The sequence below is a fragment of the Mobula birostris genome, chromosome 3, assembly GCF_030028105.1.
Source record: "Mobula birostris isolate sMobBir1 chromosome 3, sMobBir1.hap1, whole genome shotgun sequence".
In the NCBI taxonomy this organism is placed as follows: Eukaryota; Metazoa; Chordata; class Chondrichthyes; order Myliobatiformes; family Myliobatidae; genus Mobula; species Mobula birostris.
Window position 1 is genome coordinate 173228614 of NC_092372.1, and position 20832 is coordinate 173249445.

The 20832-nt window shown below is 39.1% G+C and overlaps 1 protein-coding gene across 2 annotated transcripts in view; it reads right to left on the minus strand.

Moving 5' to 3' along the window:
- Nucleotides 1–202: 202 nt before the first annotated feature.
- The window catches only part of gpd1c (glycerol-3-phosphate dehydrogenase 1c), a 56535-nt gene continuing 35905 nt past the window's right edge, over nt 203–20832 (minus strand). For both annotated transcript variants that reach the window (XM_072253699.1, XM_072253700.1), the window contains 3 exons: nt 19879–20112; nt 17766–17872; nt 203–6809 (listed from right to left, as the gene is read on the minus strand). In XM_072253699.1, coding sequence (XP_072109800.1) covers nt 6713–6809; nt 17766–17872; nt 19879–20112 — 438 coding nt within the window. In that variant the 3' untranslated portion in view covers nt 203–6712. The remainder of the gene's footprint in view (nt 6810–17765; nt 17873–19878; nt 20113–20832) is intronic.

Consider the following 20832-nt stretch of genomic DNA (forward strand, 5'->3'; position numbering starts at 1 on the left):
CAATTGATTCCTTATTAAGTTAGTGGAAACAATACCTGCATATATTACAAGTCATATTACTTTAGATGGGAGAAAATGGAATAGTATTCAAAAAAGTTCTTCCATGTCATCACACGTATCATATTGTTACAAAGAGCTCTACATGGTTTGAGAGGCCTTGAAAATTTCTTCTTGCTGTGAATTCCATGTTTTCCAAAATAAATCAGCATAATTGAACTTTATTTTGAGATATTAGTTTACAATGATCATATCTAGGTGCAATGTTGTACAATGACATTGTCTTTCCCAGCAGTGTTAAAAAGTTAAGAAATTACATTAGTAAAACATCTTAATTCATAATTTAAATTTTTTATGTTTATTTTTAGTTCATTTTTAGCAGTATCACAAATTCATTGCACACCTTACTTATTTGGCAGTGTTTTAAAATTCACTTTCTCCAGCAATAGTCTTTGCTCTCAGTTGGAGACATTTGTCAGTCCTCTAGAGCTGTGCTTTTACGTAAGCGTAACTGGATTTTGATTATCACAATTCTCAAATATGTTATAGAAAAATCTTGTTTGATGAATGAAAAGGTGTTTGAAGCCTAAATAAAATTGTTCTAGAAGTATAAACATAAGCCTCATGCACAAAGAAGTCACCAATTTATGCTTTATATTTATTGCTGCACAGATGCTGGTTGTTTCCAGCATTTTCTGTTGCTATTTTAGATTTGTAGCATCTTGGCTGAGAATAGAATGGCTTGTTTTTGACATTAAAAACTTTCCCTTCCCCCCCACTATCGAAGGCTCAAGAGAAGTGCTCCATTTAATCAGTTCAGTTTTCATATGCTTGGTCAGAGACCTGGTACCTATATTTACTACCGTTCCCACATACAGCCTTTCTGAAAGAAATTGATGTATGAGACCGAAAGCATGGTTCCTAATTTCATTCCCATTATTACCCTTGGAATGCCGAAGGAAAGTGATGTTATTCTGATGCACTGCCATGCTCAAAGAGTAGGGAACTGTCATTTGTGATGTTAATTTAACTGAAGAATGTGGGCTCTTAGTCTAAAAAAATTAGCAGCATAATATCTTTGCACTCAGTAATCAATTAAACCAACACAGGTACCACTTGTATGCAATTTTGTTTCCTAAATATAGAATTAGGGTTTTCTGAACAAGACACTGTCCTTCCCTTTCATTATACTTGTGTGTTTAAGTCCTGATTTAATGGGCAGGGTAAACGGAGTTCAGCTAGACTTTCAGTATCGACAATCTAATGAGTCTACATGAGATCTGATCTATGGGTTCCACAAACAAAAACCTGTACTTGCCCTTTGTTATTTAGTTTGGCTTTAGAACCCCTTGCTATTGCTCTTAGAGATTCTAATACTGTCCAGGGTATTAAGAGAGGGGACAAAATACACAATGTTTCGTTAAATGCAGGTGACCTGTTAATTTATATTTCAGATCCTAGGAAATCTATTCCTTCTATGTTATCTATATTTTCTGAACTTAGTAGTTTTTCTGGGTATAAATTAAATTTACATAAGTGAGTTATTTCCTATTAATAATTACTTGGATCCAAATTATCAAGTACCTTTTAGTATTGCTAAAAATTACTTTACCTGTCTCGGTATTAAAATTACTAAAAATTTTAACGACCTCGATAAATATAGTTTTTTTCTATTAATTGAATACACCAAACACTTTCTAAATGGTCGCCTATGACAGTATCATTAATAGGCTAATTAATGCAATTAAAATGATAGTTTTACCAAAATTCTTATATTTCAGGCAGTTCCTTCCTTTGTTCCTAAAACATTCTTTGACAGAATAGATTCTATAATCTTATCTTATATTTAGAACAATAAAAATTCTAGATTGAGTAAACCCTTGTTGCAGAAATTAGAAAAGGATAGTGGTATGGCTTTGCCAAATTTTAGAGTGTATTACTGGGCAATTAATATTCAATATATTACTTTTTGGATTCACTCTTCAGATATACATGAATGTATTTCATGGTTGGATTTGGAGGAAAACTCAGTGAAGGGGTTCTCTTTGGCCTCTTTACTGGGAGCTCCTCTTTCCTTTTTGTTTTCTAAGATTAGTAGACAAGATTTTAATCCCATTATTAAACATACATTAAGAATTTGGTTTCAGTTTCATAGATTTTTTGAGTTAAATATTTTTATTCTTTCTAGCAATATCCATCTTAATTATTTTTTAAACCATCAATTTTGGATAATGCCTTTTTAGTTTGGAAAACCAAAGGAATAATAACTTTTTCAGATTTGTTTTTAGGGGATTGTTTAATGTCTTTTTCTCAGTTACTGGATAAGAATGATTTATCTAATGTACACTTTTTTAGATATTTAAAAATTAGCAATTTTTAAATGTGGTTTGTTGCCAAATTACCCTTCTGTTTATCCACCTAATTTGATAGATGCTCTCTTTCAGTTTAAACCATTTCAAAAAGGGTTGATAGCTATAATCTATAAACGGTTATTGAATTCATGAATGATATCTAATGATAAAATTAAACGTGCTTAGGAATTGGAATTTCAAGAGTCACTTTCAGATAATCAATGGAGTAATATTTTTCATTTGGTTAATAACTCATCTATTTGTGCCCGTCTTTCCCTGATACAGTTCAAGGTAGTGCATCCGGCCCATATGTCAAAGGATAAACAAGTGCGTATTTTTTCCAATATTGATCCTATTTGTGACAGATGTAATATTGAGATGGCCACTTTAACTCATATGCTTTGATCTTGTATAAAGCTAGATAATTTTGGAGAGGTGTTTTTAAAATGCTATCAAAAGTCTTGGATTTGGATTTACAACCTAATTTACTTACGGCAATTTTTGGGATTATCCCATCGGAAGCAGGAAATAATCCTGTTTCCGCTCAACGTATGATAGCCTTTTCGACTTTATTGGCTAGGAGGAGCCATTTTATTGAAGTGGAAGGATTCGAATCCACCTACTGTCTTTTATTGGCTTTCCTCCATTATGTCCTGTTTAAGTTTAGAGAAAATGAGTCGGACATTTGATATATCCTCTAAATGTGAGCAAATATGGCGACCTTTTATTTTATATTTTCATTTGATTTATTACTATTCCAATTACTTTATTTTTTTCTGAAGTTTTAGATTTGATCAGAAAGTCTTTCCTTTTTTTCTTGGTTGTATTCTCTGAATGGACTGCCCAGTCCCATTTTTTTTCTTTTCTTTAGTTCAGTGGGGTTTTTTCCCCTTCATTTTAAATTTAAAGTTTATTTTCCTCTCTATGAATTTATAAGAGAACTAGTTGTCCTTTTTTTATTATATATTGCATATTTGCTTATTGCTATGTATGATTATGATATTATCTATTTCATCTTTTGTCTACATTGTTGTTGATATATATATTTGAGATAATTCTCCCCTTGTCTGTATTATGTTTTCTCCAAATCAATAAAAAGATTATTAAAGAAAAACCTGTACTGTAAACCTGACAAGTCATGCAAATGTGAGAATAACTAAATCCTCCCACATCTCAGGGTTCATCTTTCAAATCTACCACCTTCATTAACTTTAAAGCATCTTCAAATTTAATCTCGTTAGCAACTGGTCAGACAGAAGGGGAAAAAAAACAGCTTTTAGGTTTGATGTTGAATTGCAATTCAAGCCAGGTTGGCAATGTGGCCTTTAACAAGTTCTCAGTGGTCTGGTGATGTTGCCAGTGATCTGTCTGAAAGTATATGTTACAATCATAGTTTATAGCCATGACCATGTTTATTTACAATACTCCTGCAGTGAAGACTATTTTAATAATAGCCTCATACATAAGGCAGGCAAAGGATCTTTAAAGTTCATTTGCATTTGAACTCACAAAAAAGTATACTTCCTGCAGAGATTTGAATGTGTTTGGTTTTAAAAAAAGTGTTTTGTTTTTGCTTCTCTAAACTTATACAAATTATTTTCTCTTAAAAAAAAATCAACTAGTTCTTTTCCTGAGAGGATTTCAGCCCTTGGAGCAGCCAGATAGGGCCAGCCATCCCTGCCCCCAGGAATCTTCAGTCTGTGTCCTGGTGCAGCAAGCCACTAACAATGCCGCATTTCTTTTCAGAGAATGAGGCCACTTCCCTGAAGACAGGTAACTATTACAGCATGCATTAAAATTATTGTCCCAGTAGCAATGGTTTTCAAATCAAAACTAGTAAAATGAGTGTTCCTCCAAGTCATACCCAGCACCTCACAAGGCAGCTGTGTAAGATACTCTCACCAACTTTTTCTGACCACAAGTTCTAGCAGCCAAAACTCTTATCGCTATTTCTTCTACCGTACCAAATTTGTCTTCATGCTATTAAATGTTTCTCACTGTGACTGTAATTAGCATGTCTGTACTCATTTTATCTAGTCACTTATAGATTCTAAAACCTGCCTTTGACCTAGTTCAACAATTTGCTGCGTTATCAGCATTTTTTAATTTTACATCATGTCTGCTCAGCTTTTTCATTCTATTGTGTGCCGTGAAAACTGACCAGTACATTTTCCAAATTCCATTGCTCCAACAGACTGTTACAGATCTGCATCAACTCAAAGCCACTGTGATTTGGTGTTCCTATGCAAACAAGACTCCTGTTAGTTTAATGTGAAGCACCAGACTGCCATCTCAAATTAACTGCATTAAGGTGACTGGAAATGTAAGATTCCATAGCAGGGGGCATTTTCATGTCCAGGGAAGCCACCACCTACCTCATAAGGCAAGTTATTTTTTTAAAAAACACTTCCTCACATAAAGTGGCGAATATCTGGGAAGTGGTGGAGGCAGGTACAATTACAATTACTTGGATAAGAAGGGCCTAGAGGGATAAAGGCATAATATGGGCAAACGGAATTAGCAAACATAACCATCAAGGCATGGTTCTGGTGGGCTGAGAGGGCCCATTTCTGTGTTCTGCTTTTATATGATACTATGATTTGGCCTCTTCTGACTCAGATCGATCTCTCTTTCCCACTCTCGTCCCTTGATAGGAAATCCATTGTGGCTTCCAGTCCAAGCCACAAGAGAAACATGAAGTCATGCCTTGGTTTGATCAGTTGGTACCAAACATCAGAAGAAAGGCCCACCAACCTTGGGCGGGCCTTGCGTCACATGCTGCAAGGTAAAACCAGGAAAGGTAATGTAGCTGCTTTTACCTGCATCTGTCTTAAGGCTTTAAAAAGAGTAAAGTATCAGTCAGGACAGCACCATGGCACAGCTTCAGCTACTGTACCTGGATTTGGTCCAGTACTATCTGTGTGGAATTTGCATATTCTCTATGGGTTTCTGCTTGCTGCTCCAGTTTCCTCCAACACCCCAGAAATATTCTGATTGATAGGATAATAGGTCACTGCAAACTGTCTTTAGTGGACAAGAGCTATACGGCAGGAGAAACAGAAGTTGGGGTGGTACGTATAAGAATTGGCGCATGTGAGAATATAGGCTGCAAAGAAATAAGTGAGGGAGTGGGATTACTCTGAGCCATAATGGACACAATGGGCCAAACGGCCAGCTATGCTTTAAGAGAATATGTTATGCATATGCTTGAGCTACAAATTCAGTGGATGCTGCATAGTGGGGGCAGGGAGGGAGAATGGCACTATTTTGCAAATCGGAATCTTGGAAGAATGATTTTTTCCTTTGCTTCAGGGCAGCATTTTTTTTTGTGTCCATTTTGACGCTGCAGTTTTTCAAATGGAAATGGTAGCTTCTGAGCAGGTCAGAGGTGAGAGAGGCCACAGATGAGAGAGAAGGGAAAAGGAAATCGAGAGTCAGAGAGCCTTGGGACAGAAAATTCACTTGGGAGAGGGGTATGCTGTGGAGAAAGGAAATCAGCAGACTGGCTGGTGAGAAACTAAAGTGGTGAAATGTCAGCTAGCTGTTTATAATTTTTACATTATAGATATTGCACAAAAGGATACTTGTTTTAACTGCTCAAATCTTTGAAGTATTGCTTGAAGCCTCGGTCTTTTGGATCAGAGGTAAGAGAATTATCATTAGGAACTGATACTTTGAAGATTATATGACGCATCAAAATATAAAGTAACAAAACTGTCCCCATCTGAGAGGGTCTATTTGTATCTCACCAGGGAAAGTGATTTAGCTGCTGGTTCAAACCGACAGTAAGTCAGGTGTGCAATTAACTATAGTTAACATCAATATGCTTTTAATTACACAACTCTTAAAATTATGGATTTTCACATTATATATTAAAAATAACTAATAAAATTGACATTTTATTGAAAAAAATTTAAGGTTTGACAGTATTCTGTTATCAAGTTACAGAGTTAGTGATACCTGATATTCCATGAGCTATTTGATGCCTGAATTTGTTGTTTAACAATTCCCAATAACTAAATTTAGTTATGCATAAATGTTTGCTTGAACTTCATGCCAACATACATACAAACCATCAGCTACAGTATTTCCATTATAAATAGGCACTCAGATTAATAAAACTTTGTCATTTGTTCACTGTGGCATTTTTGACTGAATATTCATCTCCCTCCACCACAATATTGCAAACATTAACTGGCAATATAATGGAAACTCCATTAATACTGTATAACCGATTCATGTCACAAAATCTACTTCAGAGCAATCTACTCAAATACAATCTCTTTAGTTGGTGATCCACACATCAATACTAGCATTAGCCCCATGCACAAGGAACTCCGTATGTAATCCACCTTAATGCAATTTTACAAGTGTTCTGGATGGTGCTGCAGGCAGGATATCAGTTCTCCCACTGGCTTGCCTTCGTAGCAAATTTGATACACTGCTGTGAACAAAGGGAACCTATGACAAAAAAAAACAAGATTGAATGGGTTTGTAACAATTCTTCCGATAAGATGGTGATACGTTCGGTCGCAGCGGCTTCTACGGGATCAACCGAAAGTGTTATTGTCCTTGTTAAACATTTTTTACAATCACAAGACTCAGCTGGACATTAAGGACTTGAAGTACTGCAGGTCAGAATCAGAATCAGGTTTATTATTACTGGCATGTGACGTGAAATTCGTTAACTTAGGCAGTAGTTCAATGTAATACATAAAGAGAAAAAATAATAAATTACAGTACTATATGTATATTGAATAGATTTTTAAAAATCGTGCAAAAAACAGAAAAACCCTATATTTTTAAAAAGTGAGTTAGTGTCCAAGGGTTCAATGTCCATTTAGCAATCAGATGGCAGGGGGGAAGAAGCTGTTCCTGAATCACTGACTGTGTGCCTTCAGGCTTCTGTACCTCCTACCTGATGGTAACAGTGAGAAAAGGGCATGCCCTGGGTGCTGGAGGTCCTTAATAATGAATGCTGCCTTTCTGAGACACCGCTCCCTAAAGATGTCCTGGGTACTTTGTAGGCTAGTACCCAAGATGGAGCCGACTAGATTTACAATCCTAGGCAGTTTCTTTCGGTCCCGTGCAGTAGACCCCCATACCAGACAGTGATGCCGCCTGTCAGAATACTCTCCACAGTACATCTATGAAGTTTTTGAGTGTATTTGTTGACATGCCAAATCTCTTCAAACTCCTAATAAAGTATAGCTGCTGTCTCACCTTCTTTATAACTACTTGGGACCAGGTAAGATCCTCAGAGATCTTGACACCCAGGAACTTGAAACTGCTCACTGTCTCCACTTCTGATCCCTCTATGAGGATTGGCATGTGTTCCTTCGTCTCACCCTTCCATTGGTGAGTTGCTCAAAGGCAGAGAAACTGAAGGAGCTGGACTTGGTGTGAATCGTGATGCTGCCTGTGTCAGAGAGGCATCGGAGGGATTGGTGTGCGAAGGCAGTATGCAGTCTAACAGCGAGCGATCATCTCAGCTGCTTTTCTTGCGATCGCAAGACCCTGTTTCATGTTTTTAATATAGAATGCTGCAAGTCTGATTCACTAATTTATTGGTGGGTGGTGGGGGGAGCTGCGCGGCCTCAGTAGTAGCGAGGACTAGCCCTCAAGACGCAGTGCTGCCCAGGAGAGAGGTGGCATCTGTGCGCTCCATTGGATGTTGTGTGGCGCGGTGTCCAAGCTGGAGTCAGTGCTGCCCCCCAGTGTTCACTCAGCAGAAGACAAGCTGTATTGTACTCAAATGCATACAGTCAGCCCTCCTCATCTGCAAGGGATTGGTTCCGAGACCCCCCTCCCCGTGGATACCAAAAAACGTGGATGCTCAAGTCCCTTATTTAACCTGTCTCAGTGTGGGTGGACTTTAGGACCCAGGGCAGCACAGGACCCGCCGCCCTCAGTGTTTCTGTTCTGTTGACTTATAATACCTAATACAATGTAAATGCTATGTAAATAGTTGTTATACTGTATTGTTCAGGGAATAATAACAAGAAAAAAAGTCTGTACATGTTCAGTACAGACACAACCATCGTAGCTCCTCTGGGAACGCTGAAGCTGCCTCGGCATCAGCCGATGCCGATTCTCCCGTGATCTTTAAGTTTTTGAGGCTGTAGTGCTTTACATAGCTAGCCAGCCATCCCTTACTAGCCTTAAACTCCTGCTGAACCCCCTCATAATAGTACTCATAGAGGCTAAGTGGGGTAGCACTAACACTTCCACGAATTTCAGCTTCTTCTGCTTTATTGTACGAATGCTTGATTCGTTCTTACCGACCTTATGGCCCACTTCGGAATGCGACATGCCACCTTTCAAAAGATCTAATATTTCTAATTTCTCGGCGAGAGATAGCACTTAGCCTTTGAGGAATTGCTTTGACCATGTAATTGCTTTTCAAGAGCCATTTTTTCATAGAAACAAAGTAGCAAACGAACAAGACGCGAGGCGAACAATGCTCGAACAACGAGTGCTGGAGAGAGAACTTCTGGGTTTTCCCGATTCGCGGTTGGTTGAATTCGCGCATGGGGAACTCGTGGATAAGGAGGGCCGACTGTATTTCTACAACATTCGTGGACTTGGGGTCTTAGACTATATTTTTTTGTGACCGTATTTTATTGATATTTTATATGTGGTGTGTGTGAGACTATTGGTACTGTGTTTTGTACCTTGGCGCTGGAGTAATGCTGTTTAGTTTGGCAGTATTCAGGCGTGCTGGAATGACAATTAAACCTGAACTCGAGGACAAGGTAAGGTAGTAGGGGAGGAGCAGGAAAAGCCATCCGATAGTGGACTAGGAACACATATCACAAGACATAAATATGCAGATTTGCAAGTGCCCAATCAAAATACTTAAACTTCTGTTCAAGTTTGAACCAATCTAGCTTTAAATGACCCACAAAATAAACTGGGTCTAGATTTATGTTGATTTATGAAGAAGGTTCAATAATTTTACATAAAGAATAGAAGCAATAGTCACTTTGGCCCCTCCAACCTCTTCAATAAAACCCTGGCAAATTTTAACCTTCAGCACCTTTACTGCAGTAACCCCATAACCCCTGATTCCCTTAGTACCTAAATATTTATTCATCTTGACTATACTCAAAAACTGGGCTTCCTCAGCCCCTTTAGTGTTTCACCACCCACGTGTCTATCCAAGTGTCTCTTAAAAGCTGCTAATGTATTTGTCTCTACCACCATACCAGGCATCCACAACTCTGAGTAAAAGAACTTAACCCTCACATTCCCCCCTGAACCTACCGCCTCTCACCTTCAATGCATGCCCTCTGGTTTAAGCATTTCAACCTTGGGGGGGGAAAAGATGCTCTCTGTCCACTCTATCTCTGCCTCTCATAATCTTGTAAACCTCTATCAGATCTCCCCTCAGCCTCTGACACTCCTGAGAAAACAAACCAGGTTTATCCAGCCTCTTGTGATAGCACACACCCTCAAAACCAGGCAGTATCCTGGTAAACCTCTTCTGCACCCTCTCCAAAGTCTCAACATCCTTTCTTTAGTGGGGGAAGACCGCAAATGTATCCAGTACTCCAGATGTGGCCTACCCAGAATTTTATAAAGTTGAAACATAACCTCCTGACTTTTGAATTCAATGCCTCAACCAATAAAAGCAAACATTCTTAACCACCTTATCATCCTTTGTAGCCACTTTCAAGGAGCTATGAACTTGGATCCCAAGAACTCTGCTCAGCATACTGTTAAGGACCTTGCCTGTAATAACGTACTGTCTCCTTGCGGTTGCCCTACTGAAGTGCAATGCCTCACATTTATCTGGGTTAAACTCCATCTGCCATTTCTCAGTCCATACCTGCAACTGATCTATATCATGCTATATTCTTTGCCAGTCTTCTACACTATCCACAACTCCACCAATCTTGGTATCATCCGCAAATTTACTAACCCACCCATCTACACTTACATCCAGGTCATTTATATACGTCACAAACACTAAACCCCACTAATTACAGACCTCCAGCTTGAATAAATCCCCTCAACCACTACCCTCTGTCTTCTATGCGCAAGTCAGTTCTGAATCCAAACAGCCAATTTGCCAAGGGTCCCATGTATCCTCATCTTCTGGATTCATCTCCCATGAGGGATTTTGTCAAAGTAGGACTCAATCTCTCTCATCACCTTTTCAAAAATCTCATTCAAATTGGTAAGGCATGACCTGCCATGCTGACTCTCCCTAATTAGGCCATAAGTTTTCCAAATGCTCATATATCCTATCCCTAAGAATCTTCTTCAGCAATTTCCCTACAACTGATGTTGGCTTTATTCAGATTTATAGTCCCATCTCAGATTGAACTAAATCACTTGCAAATTTTAATAAAATTGTCATATAATGATTACCTTTTCCTAAAAGCTCCATAATTACTAGATCAATTAACCCTTTTCTTTCACAATATTAGATTTAAAATAGCCTGCTCCCCTCAATGATTTTTGAACATGTAGAAAACTGTACCTTAAAAAACACTCTGAATTAATTCTCCACATTTCTACAGCTGATTTAGTTTACTCAGTTTATACCAAGATTAGTCACTCATAGTTCACTCAAATACCCTTGTTACATGCACAATTAAATTCCTGATTTACACTAGTTTTAATTATAACCTGTTAGAAAACTAGAAAAATTGCAACTGCTGAAAATCTGAATGATAACTGAAAATGCTGCAAACATTTAGCATTTTAGGAAGCCTTCCCCCCCCCGCCCCCAGAAATACTGCCTGACCTGCTGAGTGTTTTCAGCATTTACTGTTTTTATACTTCTACTGCTTGACTGTCTATATCCCAATGTTTTTTGGCTGATGCTATTTTTCCAGTTTTACCCAACTGAAAATATGATTTCTCTGTGCTTGATTTACCCCATTCTTTAATATTAGGGTAACTCCACCAGCTTTTTCATTTTACTTAATACTAAGTGGCTCTGCAATCAGCTCAGCTCTGGTGAGTGGCAATATGTCAGTGGTAAGGCACAGTGTCCACTTTGGACTTGTCCACTATCGTTTTTGAATATTTATTAACTTGCTGCTCCATTATGTAACATTTGTGAGAAGATGCAACTCCTGCTGATATAGGCAATTGAAACCTATTTGCAAACTAATCTTAATGTGAAGCTCATCCTTCCTGATCTTCATGAAATAGCTATAAACTGCCTCAACCATAACAAGATCTGAAAACAGAGCGCCTCAATTCTATTTTATAAATAATGGTCCTTTCCAATTTTTTTTTACAATATCTACTATATATTGAAATTATGAAAAATAGTAACAGTAACCAAAATTAAATTGTGATTCAGAATGAGCAGCAATTCCTGGTGCCCAAGAAGATCAGGGTGATCTACCTCAATCACTATGACCCAGTGGTACTCACATATACTGTGACGTGCTTTGAGAGATTGGTCATGACTGGAATTAACTGCTGCCTGAGCAAGCATCTGAACCTACTGCAGTTTGCTGACTACCTTGACAGGTCTACAGCGGGGGCAATCTCACTAGCTCTCCACTCTGCTTTGGAGCAACTAGACAACTGCAAGACAAATATCAGATTACTGTTACAGCTTACAGATGACAGTTTAGCATTAAATACCATCATTTCCTCAGTTCTAATAGGCAAGCTTCAAAACCTCAGCCTCTGCAAATGAATGATCGACTTCCATATTGGGATATCACAGTTAGCGTGAATCGGCAGTAACATTTCTTCCTCGCTGACTATCTACACAGATGCACTTCAAGGATGTGTGTTTAGCCTACTGCTCTACTCTCTCTACACACATGACTGGGTGGCTAAGCACAGCTCAAACTCCATCTTTAAATTTGCCGATAGCATCACTGTTGTTGGCAGAACCTCCAACGGCAATGAGGAGGCTTAGAGAGTGAGACAAGCCAATCGGTTGAGTGGTGTCACAACACCAACCTTGCACTCAGCGACAGCAAGACCAAGAAATGGACTGTGGACTTCAGGAAGGAGAAGTCAAGAGAACATGAACTATTTCTCATGCAGGGATCAGTGAAGGAAAGGCTGAGTAGCTTCAATTTCCTTGGTGTTAACAGCTCAGAGAATCTTTCCTGGGATCAACACATTGATGCAATCACAATAAACACACGCCAGCAGCACTACTTTGTTAGGAATTTGAGGAGATTTGGGAGGCCACCAAAGACTCTTACAAATTTATATAGATGTACAGTGGAGAACATTTTAATGATGGATCACAGTCTGGTATGAAGCCACTAATACACAGGATATCAAGAGATTGTAGAGGATTATTGACCTGGGTAGCTCCATTACGGGCACAGCCCTCCCCTCCAAAGACATCTTCAAGAGGCAGTTCCTCAAGAAGACAGCATCCATTATTAAGGATCCTCACCATCCAAGACATGCCCTCTTCTCATTACTACCATCAGGGAGGATGTACAAGGTCCTGAAGACCCACAGTCAATGATTTAGGAACAGCTTCTTCCACTCCACTATCAGGTTTCTGGGCCGTCCATTGCGAACCCGTGAAACCCACCTCATCATTCCTTTCTTTTGCTACTTAGTTATTTTTGGAATGTATAGATTTTTGTGTCTTTGCACTACTCTATAAAACAAATACATGTCAGCAATAAGAAATATGACTATTTTGTTTCTTGCAAATGATGACACCAACATAATATATGATGTTGTTCGTGTATAAAATTGGATAACAGAATAAATTTGGATTGGAAATTTTCAAAAACTACTGATCAATTTAAAGGGACAATAGCATTACCCACAGTATGTCAGACTGCTGTTTACTGATTATAACTCAGTGTTCAACACCATCATACCCTCAATACTAACCAACAAGCTCCAAAACCTCGGCCTCAGTACCTCCCTCTGCAACTGGATCTTTGACTTCCTCATCAGAAGACCACAGTCAGACCAAAGAAGGCACAATAGTGGCTATATTTCATTAAGAATCTGAGGAGACTTGGTATGTCACCAAAGACTTGCAAATTTCTAATAGATGTACCATGAAGAGCATTCTAACTGGTTGCAACACCATCTGGTCTGGAGGGGCCACTTCACAGGATCAGAAAAAGCTGCAGAAAGTTGCAAGCTGAGCCAGTTCCATCATGGGCACTAACTTCCCCACCACAGAGAACATCTTCACAAGTCAGTGTCAAAAAGGAGCATCTGCCATTAAGGACCCCCGTCACCCATGTCATGCCCTCTTTTCATTGCTACCATCAAAGAGGAGTTACAGAAGCCTGAAAACACACACTCAAATGTTTTAAGAACCGCTTCTTCTCCACCATTATCAGATTTCTGAATGGACAATGAACCCATACCTCACTTCCCACCCCCCCTCTATATTTTTCTTGCTTTTTGCACTACTTACTTAATTTAATTTTTTTTTTATATACAGTGGATTCTGGCTAATTTGGCCATTGGGGCAGGCACTTATTTGGGACAACTCTTAAAGAACAAAAACTAATCGAGAAAATAGCTGGGATTTCCTTTGTTTATTTGGGATACTATGCCGCTTAATTGGGGCAGGAGTCGGTTGTCAGTTTCTAACTGGCGTCAGTCATGTGCTCTTTTGTGGCTGTTAAACACTACACCATGCTTAGAGTGAACAATTTTTAAATAGTTGCATGTTTCTGTGTTCAAAAGGTAGTGAATCTTGTCACTGATAGTTGACTAGAGATAAGTAGGACGAAAATTCAGGACTGTTTCGGTCATTTCAGTTTCAAGCATTCAGACTTGGAAATGCCAGAAACAGGCAGGAGTGAAAATAAAACCATTTCTAACGAAGTAATGATATCATGAAAAATTTCAAGGTATTGACCATCATAAGAGTATTACTTTTGATTCCCCCACTGGACACTCAGCTGTGGCTCCAAGTAGCTGTTTGCATACACCCTGGTACACTGCTTTGACAGTCAGGCTAAACCAGGCAAAACCAGCCCAGCAGATTGGGTGGATGAAATCTACAGTGAGATCCAAAAGCAGCAAGGCGGTTCTGCAACACTAGGTGGAGAGCGAAGGGCATGACGAGGCACAGAAGTCACGATCATCTCCTGTAACCAGGGATGACCCCAGTTGCGATGACTACTCATACCACAGGGCCTGGACTTCCAAGGTCAAGAGTGGAACTGCCCCAGTGAAACTGCCTTTCCGCTTTAAAAACTCTCTTGTATAGTTTCCTATCATCGTCAGATATGACAGAGAACCACCATTAATATTGCTCATGCTCTAAGTTGTTCTGTATTTCATTTAAATATGTCATCTGTTACTCAGTTAAACAGCAGTTTGTCTTTTTTTTAAAGATATACCTTTTTAACTATTTCAATGAAGTCAACTAATTGGGGAAGCCACTTAATTGGGTCAAAATGTCCTGGTCCTGATGTGTCCCAATTAACCAGACTCCACTGTATGCTTTCTATACATTTCTTATTGTAATTTATAGTTTATTTTTATGTATTGCATTGTACTGCTGCCACAAAACTACATACTTAATGATATATCCAGTGATATTAAACCTGATTCAGATTCTGCTGTGTTATTTGGATGGTGCAAACAGTACCTCACGTCTAAACCTTTCTTCCCCACTCCATTATTTGTAATAACTGCCTAGATTTGTGCATTAATTTCTTATTAAAAAGTACAAGGTTAATCTCACCCATTTATTGGAAGCTAAATCATAATTAACTGCATAATTAACATCTATGTGATAAATATTAATGTTGTCAGAAAATTTCCCTGCTCTGCGATTTAACAGTGCAGTGTCTTTTCCTTAAGTGGCAATTGTTCTTGGAGATAAAAATGTTAAAACATTTGTTTTCTTAAACATTTTTTCATCGTTTCTCTTTGGGAAATGGAATACAGTGTTGGAAAATGTATGTTAATGCATTTTAGTTAAAGGAACAATAGTGTGGACTATTATTTAAATGGAAAGAAAATTCAAACATCAGAGGTGCAGAGGAACTTAGCAGTCCTCATTCAAGACACCCAAGGTTAATTTACAGGTTGAGTCTGTGGTAAAAAAGGCAAATTCAATGTTGGCATGTATTTCAAGGGGAATAGAGTATAATATCAAGGAGATAATGCTGAGTATAAGACACTAGTCAGGCCGCACAGAGCACTGTCAACAGTTTTGGACCCCATATCTCAGAAAGGATGTGTTGTCATTGGAGAGAGTCCAGAGGAGGTTCACAAGGATGATTCAGGAATTGACAGGTTAACATACAAAGAGCATTGGCAGCTTTGGGCTAGTACTCAATGGAACTTAGAAGAATGCAGCAGGGGGGGATCTCATTGAAACCTGCTGCACATTGATAGGACTAGATAGGGTGGATGTGGAGAGGATGTTGCCTATGGTGGCGGTATCCAGAACTAGATAGCGCAGCCTCAAAACTGAGGGGCGACCTTTTAGAATAGAGGTAAGGAGGAATTTTTTAACCAGAGAGTAGTGAATCCGTGGAATGCTCTGCAAACTGCAGTGGAGGCCAAGTCCGTGAGTATATCTAAGGTGGAAGTTGATCGTTTCCTGATTGGTCAGGACATCAAAGGATATGGTGAGAAGGCAGGTGTATGGGGTTGAGTGGGATCCAGGATCAGCCATGATGGAATGGTGGGGCAGACTTGATGAGTTGAATGGCCTAATTCTGCTCTTATGTTTTATGGTCTCTCTCCTCAATCTTTCTTTCTTCATTTCTCTGTTTGTACCAGTCAGCTTTTATTCTCAACCCTATGCCATTTCCAAGCCTTGGACTCTCCAGCTTAAGGCTGGTATTAATGAACATCTCAGATGTTTCATTTTCCTCACGATGTTGCTTTCAAGGTTGCAACTCCAGCAAGTTATACCATAAAATGTACTTGTGCTGAATAAAGTGTGACAGGCAGGCCTCAAGCAGAAATAAATGGTTCATTATGAAATACACACAATGTTTCATACCTGCAGGTAGTTTGAAAAAAATTATTTTTGGAATATGGATGCACATCCTGAACAGAGATCGTTAGGATTGAAGACCTATGTAATTATTTTGAAGAGGTTGTTGAGAAAGGTGGAAAGAGAACAAGCTATGCTGGAATTAAATGTACATCCAGTTTCAAGGGCAGAAGTATGACACTGAATAAGCACGTTGAGGGTGAACAGAAGGCCAAGAAAAGGCCTTATGTTGGAGGGCTAATAATCCATGCAGACACATATTAGGAGAAACCGAGGCAGGGTGAATGAAGCCATGAAGAGCTTGGAAATTGTTAACATGGAGGCACAAGAGATGACAGATGCTGGAATCTACAGCAGCAAACAATGCGCCAGAGAAATTCAGCAGTCAAGTTTCAAGTTCAATTTTATTGTCGTAAGCACAGATGCCCACTGTAAAACTCTCAAAAAGTTAGCTATTTGCTGCAGCACAATACAAGTGTGACAAACGCAAGTTAACATAGACTGAAATTAACATAAATTATACACAAGTTACATGACAAAATAAACTAATATAAGCATAATGACAATAGCACGTTGAGAGAAAATTAAAGGAATATAGCCTGAGGTAGTGTTAGGAAATAGATAGTCAACATTTGGGTCAAGTCCAGGTGAAGGGTCAGGACCTGAAACATCAGTTGTCCATTTTTCTCCACAGATGCTGCCTGACCTGCTGAGTTCCTTCAGCATCTTGTTTGTTGACAATGTTAATTTGTCACAGCAAATGAAGCTAGAAACTGGAAAACTCATTAACTTGAAATATTATTTCTGTTTCTCTCTCCACAGCTGCTCTCTGATCTGCAGTATCCCCAGAATTTACTATTTTTAATTCAAATTTCTGGTATCCGCGGTACTTTTCTTTCTGGGAGCAAACTTAGGCTGTGGAATATTAAGGCATGGCAGTCAACTTTAATAACATTTAAGAACTAACACTTAAATTGACAAAGCATAGGTTACAACGTCTAAGACGGAGATGGTGGAAATGAAAAACAGAATAGATAAGCAGAGAATATTAAGAGCTACCTTAAGGTCCCACATCCAGTAGCTCAAGTAGTTCAAGAATAATTATTGGTTCTGGCCTAGACTATTAGAATATGTATTCTGTGGTGTTAATTTAAGTGACTTCCTAATACAGCTACACAGTTGTTCTCCATTTGATGGGTTGTGTACGGAAATACTTCAGGAGCCCTCCTTGTTAGAATGACACGTTAAACTGATCAGCTCACTTTTTATTGGCTTGGTAGCTCAAGCCCCTCTTTAGAGAAATATTTAAAAACTGGCGCAGTAAATATTATTTTGAGAACAATGGTCTGCCAAGCAGAACACCATATGTAGCATTTTAAGAGTAGCAGGCATGGCAGGAAAATAATCCACCACAGGGAGAAGTATTTACGCGCATGCCAGCCTAATACATGAGCAAGGAATGTATAAATGTGACTTACCTATCCACCATTGACTTCTGTTTGAGAATGTGGTGTACTTCCGCTGATGTCTGAGGCCCTTGAAGCTTCTGGCCGTTCAGCATCTCCTTTTCCAGCTGTTCAATAGTCTGAGAAGCAAATAATTCCAAATTTTTTTTTTTTTTTTTTTACTTTTCTGCATGCCATAACCAAACAGTTTTTACATGACTAATGAATATAAATCAACACACATTATACAATCAAATTATAAATGACGTTACTGGGTGGTTCTACAGTCTCTTTACATTCCCTGTGGGTAGATAGGTTTAATAAAAACAATATACTGTAAACACAAATGCTGGTAGTAGTGTAATGAAAAAAATGCTGATGCGACATACTGGTGGCTGCATTTCTTGCTTTGATGAATGTCATTATAGTTGAATGTAGCAAAACTGGAAATGCTTAAACAAGTTTCATGAATTTTTTTCCAAAAGCCTCTCCTCCTGAAGCATCAGTTTTTGCTTGGCTATACTTACAATCATCTTTCTCAACTCAGAGGATAGACACTGTCCAACTAATTGTGCACAGAGCACTTAAGTAACCAGAGAGGAGGAGCCCTGGACAATTTTCCCTTCCATAGATCAATAATAGTATATCTACTCCCATTCCAGTGGAACTCACTAAGGACTGGGAATCAATCTTTCTTACATGTCTACTGCATATATTTATTAGTGAGTTGCAGACACAGCTCAGCGCATCATGGAAATCAGCCTCTCCCTCCGTGAATTTTGTTTGCACTTGTCAGAATCACAATCAGGTTTAATATCACTGGCATATCTCGTGAAATTTGTTGACTTTGCGGCAGCCAGTACAATGCAATGCATAATAATAAATTAAATAAGCAGTGTAAAAATAAAAGAGTGCTGAGAAGTGTTCATTGGTTCAATATCCATTCAGAAATTAGATGGCAGAGAGGAAGAAGCTGTTCCTGAATCACTGAGTGTGGGCCTTCAGACTTCTGTACCTCCTTCCTGATGGTAGCAGTGAGAAAAGGGCATGACCTGGGTGATGGGGGTCCTTAATAATGGATGCTGTCTTTTTGAGGCATCGCTCCTTGAAGATGTCCTGGATACTACGGAGGCTAGTGCCCATGATGGAGCTGACTGAGCTTACAACTCTTTGCAGCTCATTTCAATCCTGCGTAGTGGCTCCCCACCCACATACCAGCTAGCTAGAATGTTCTCCATGGTAGATCTGTAAAAATTTGTGAACATCTTTGGTGATATACCAAATCTCCTCAAACTCCTAATGAAATACAGTCACTGCCATGCTTTCTTTGCAGTTGCATCAATATGTTGGGTCTAGGTTAGGTCCTCAGAGATGGTGACACCCAGGAACTTGAAATTGCTAACTCTTTCCACTTCTGATCCCTGTATGAGGACTGGTGTGTGTTCCCTCATCTTACCCTTTCTGAAGTTGACTTCAAGGTTGTCGCTTTGACACCACTCAAATAGCTGATATACCCCACTCCTGTATGCCCTCTCGTCACCATCTGAAATTCTGCCAACAACAGTTGTATCGTCAGCAAATTTATAGACGGTGTTTGAGCCGTGCCTAGTTACATAGCCATGGGTGTAGAAAAAGTAGAGCAGTGGGCTAAGCACACATCCCTAAGGTACGCTAGTGTTGATAGTCAGCGAGATGGAGATGTTATTTCCAACGTGCATGGATTGTGGCCTTCTGGTTAGGAAGTTGAGGATTCATTTGCAGAGGGAAGTACAGAGGCCCGGGGCAGTCTCCCTTCTCCCCCCTCTGAAAGGGAAGAAGATACAAAAACCTTAAAGCATATGCCACTGGGCTGTAGGACAGCATCTATCCTCCTGTTATAAAACCATTGAACAATTCCCTGCTATGTTAGTATGGACTCTTGATCTCACTATACACCTTATGACCTTGCACCTCGTTGCCGACCTGCACATTCCCCGTTGCTATAACACTTTATTCTGTATCTTGTTATGGTTTTACACTGCACTACTCAATGTATTCTTGTCATAAAGTGACTGGTATGATAAAGTTTTTCACTATATCTCAGTACATAAACCAATTTACCAAATGTTTTCTTTCCCAGATAAAAGCCAACAAAATCCTTCCGTACCTTTCCGGTCTTTACAAAAGCTTCTGCAATTTTACGGTTTCGCCCTCCATAGCACGTTGTTATAACGTCTGCAATACCACAGCTTTCCAGAAAAGTTGCAACAGACACGTTTCCTTTGCAAAAGATTTTGGCAAATGCAATCATCTCCATCAAACCCAGACGAATTACAGCAGCTTTAGTGTTATCTCCACAGAGCAGCCCGTCACAGAAACCAGCACCAACTGCAACAACGTTCTGTTAAAGAGTAATAGTGCCAATTTATACAGATACAGTTTCATCAAAGTAATAATCAGGTTTTTAAGAAGTTCCATTATTAAGGTGGATATGCACATTGAATGGCTTAAAGACAAACAATGTCAACTCAATACAACTTAAAACTGTTTTCAAGAACACATTCATTGAATGACAGCTAATACACTAAATGTTAAGTGGATTGTCAGATAACAAAGAAATTATGGATGGGCAACAAATATTGACTATACTTTTTCAGCTATCCAACTCTGGTTCTTCAGCATATTGGAGAGTAGTTCAACTTCTGATAAGGATGGCACAAGGGAAGGAACAGGAGCCTGGGACTATACCCAGCCTAGTGCTTCACTTATGGTAGTGGTAAGCCTCAGTCAGAAAATTGGTCTCCTGTCTTATTTCACTGTCTGGTAGACTGGGCTTAGCACTGGCAGAACACAGGATAGATGCAAGCCACAGTACATCATGGAATCAAAGAACATCTCTGCTTTACTCATCTGACAGACTTCTCCCCATCATTAAGAGAGATGCCTTAAAAAAATTGCTGCTTTACTTGCTCACAATCTGGATAATGGACAAGTCACATTCAATCCATCCGCATCCACCAAGAGCAATTCAGTTACACAATCCGCTAGGAATATCATTTATACAGCTAAGCATCCTTGCACCTAAAAGGCTGGAATGTCTGAAAAATCAGATCTAGTGAGC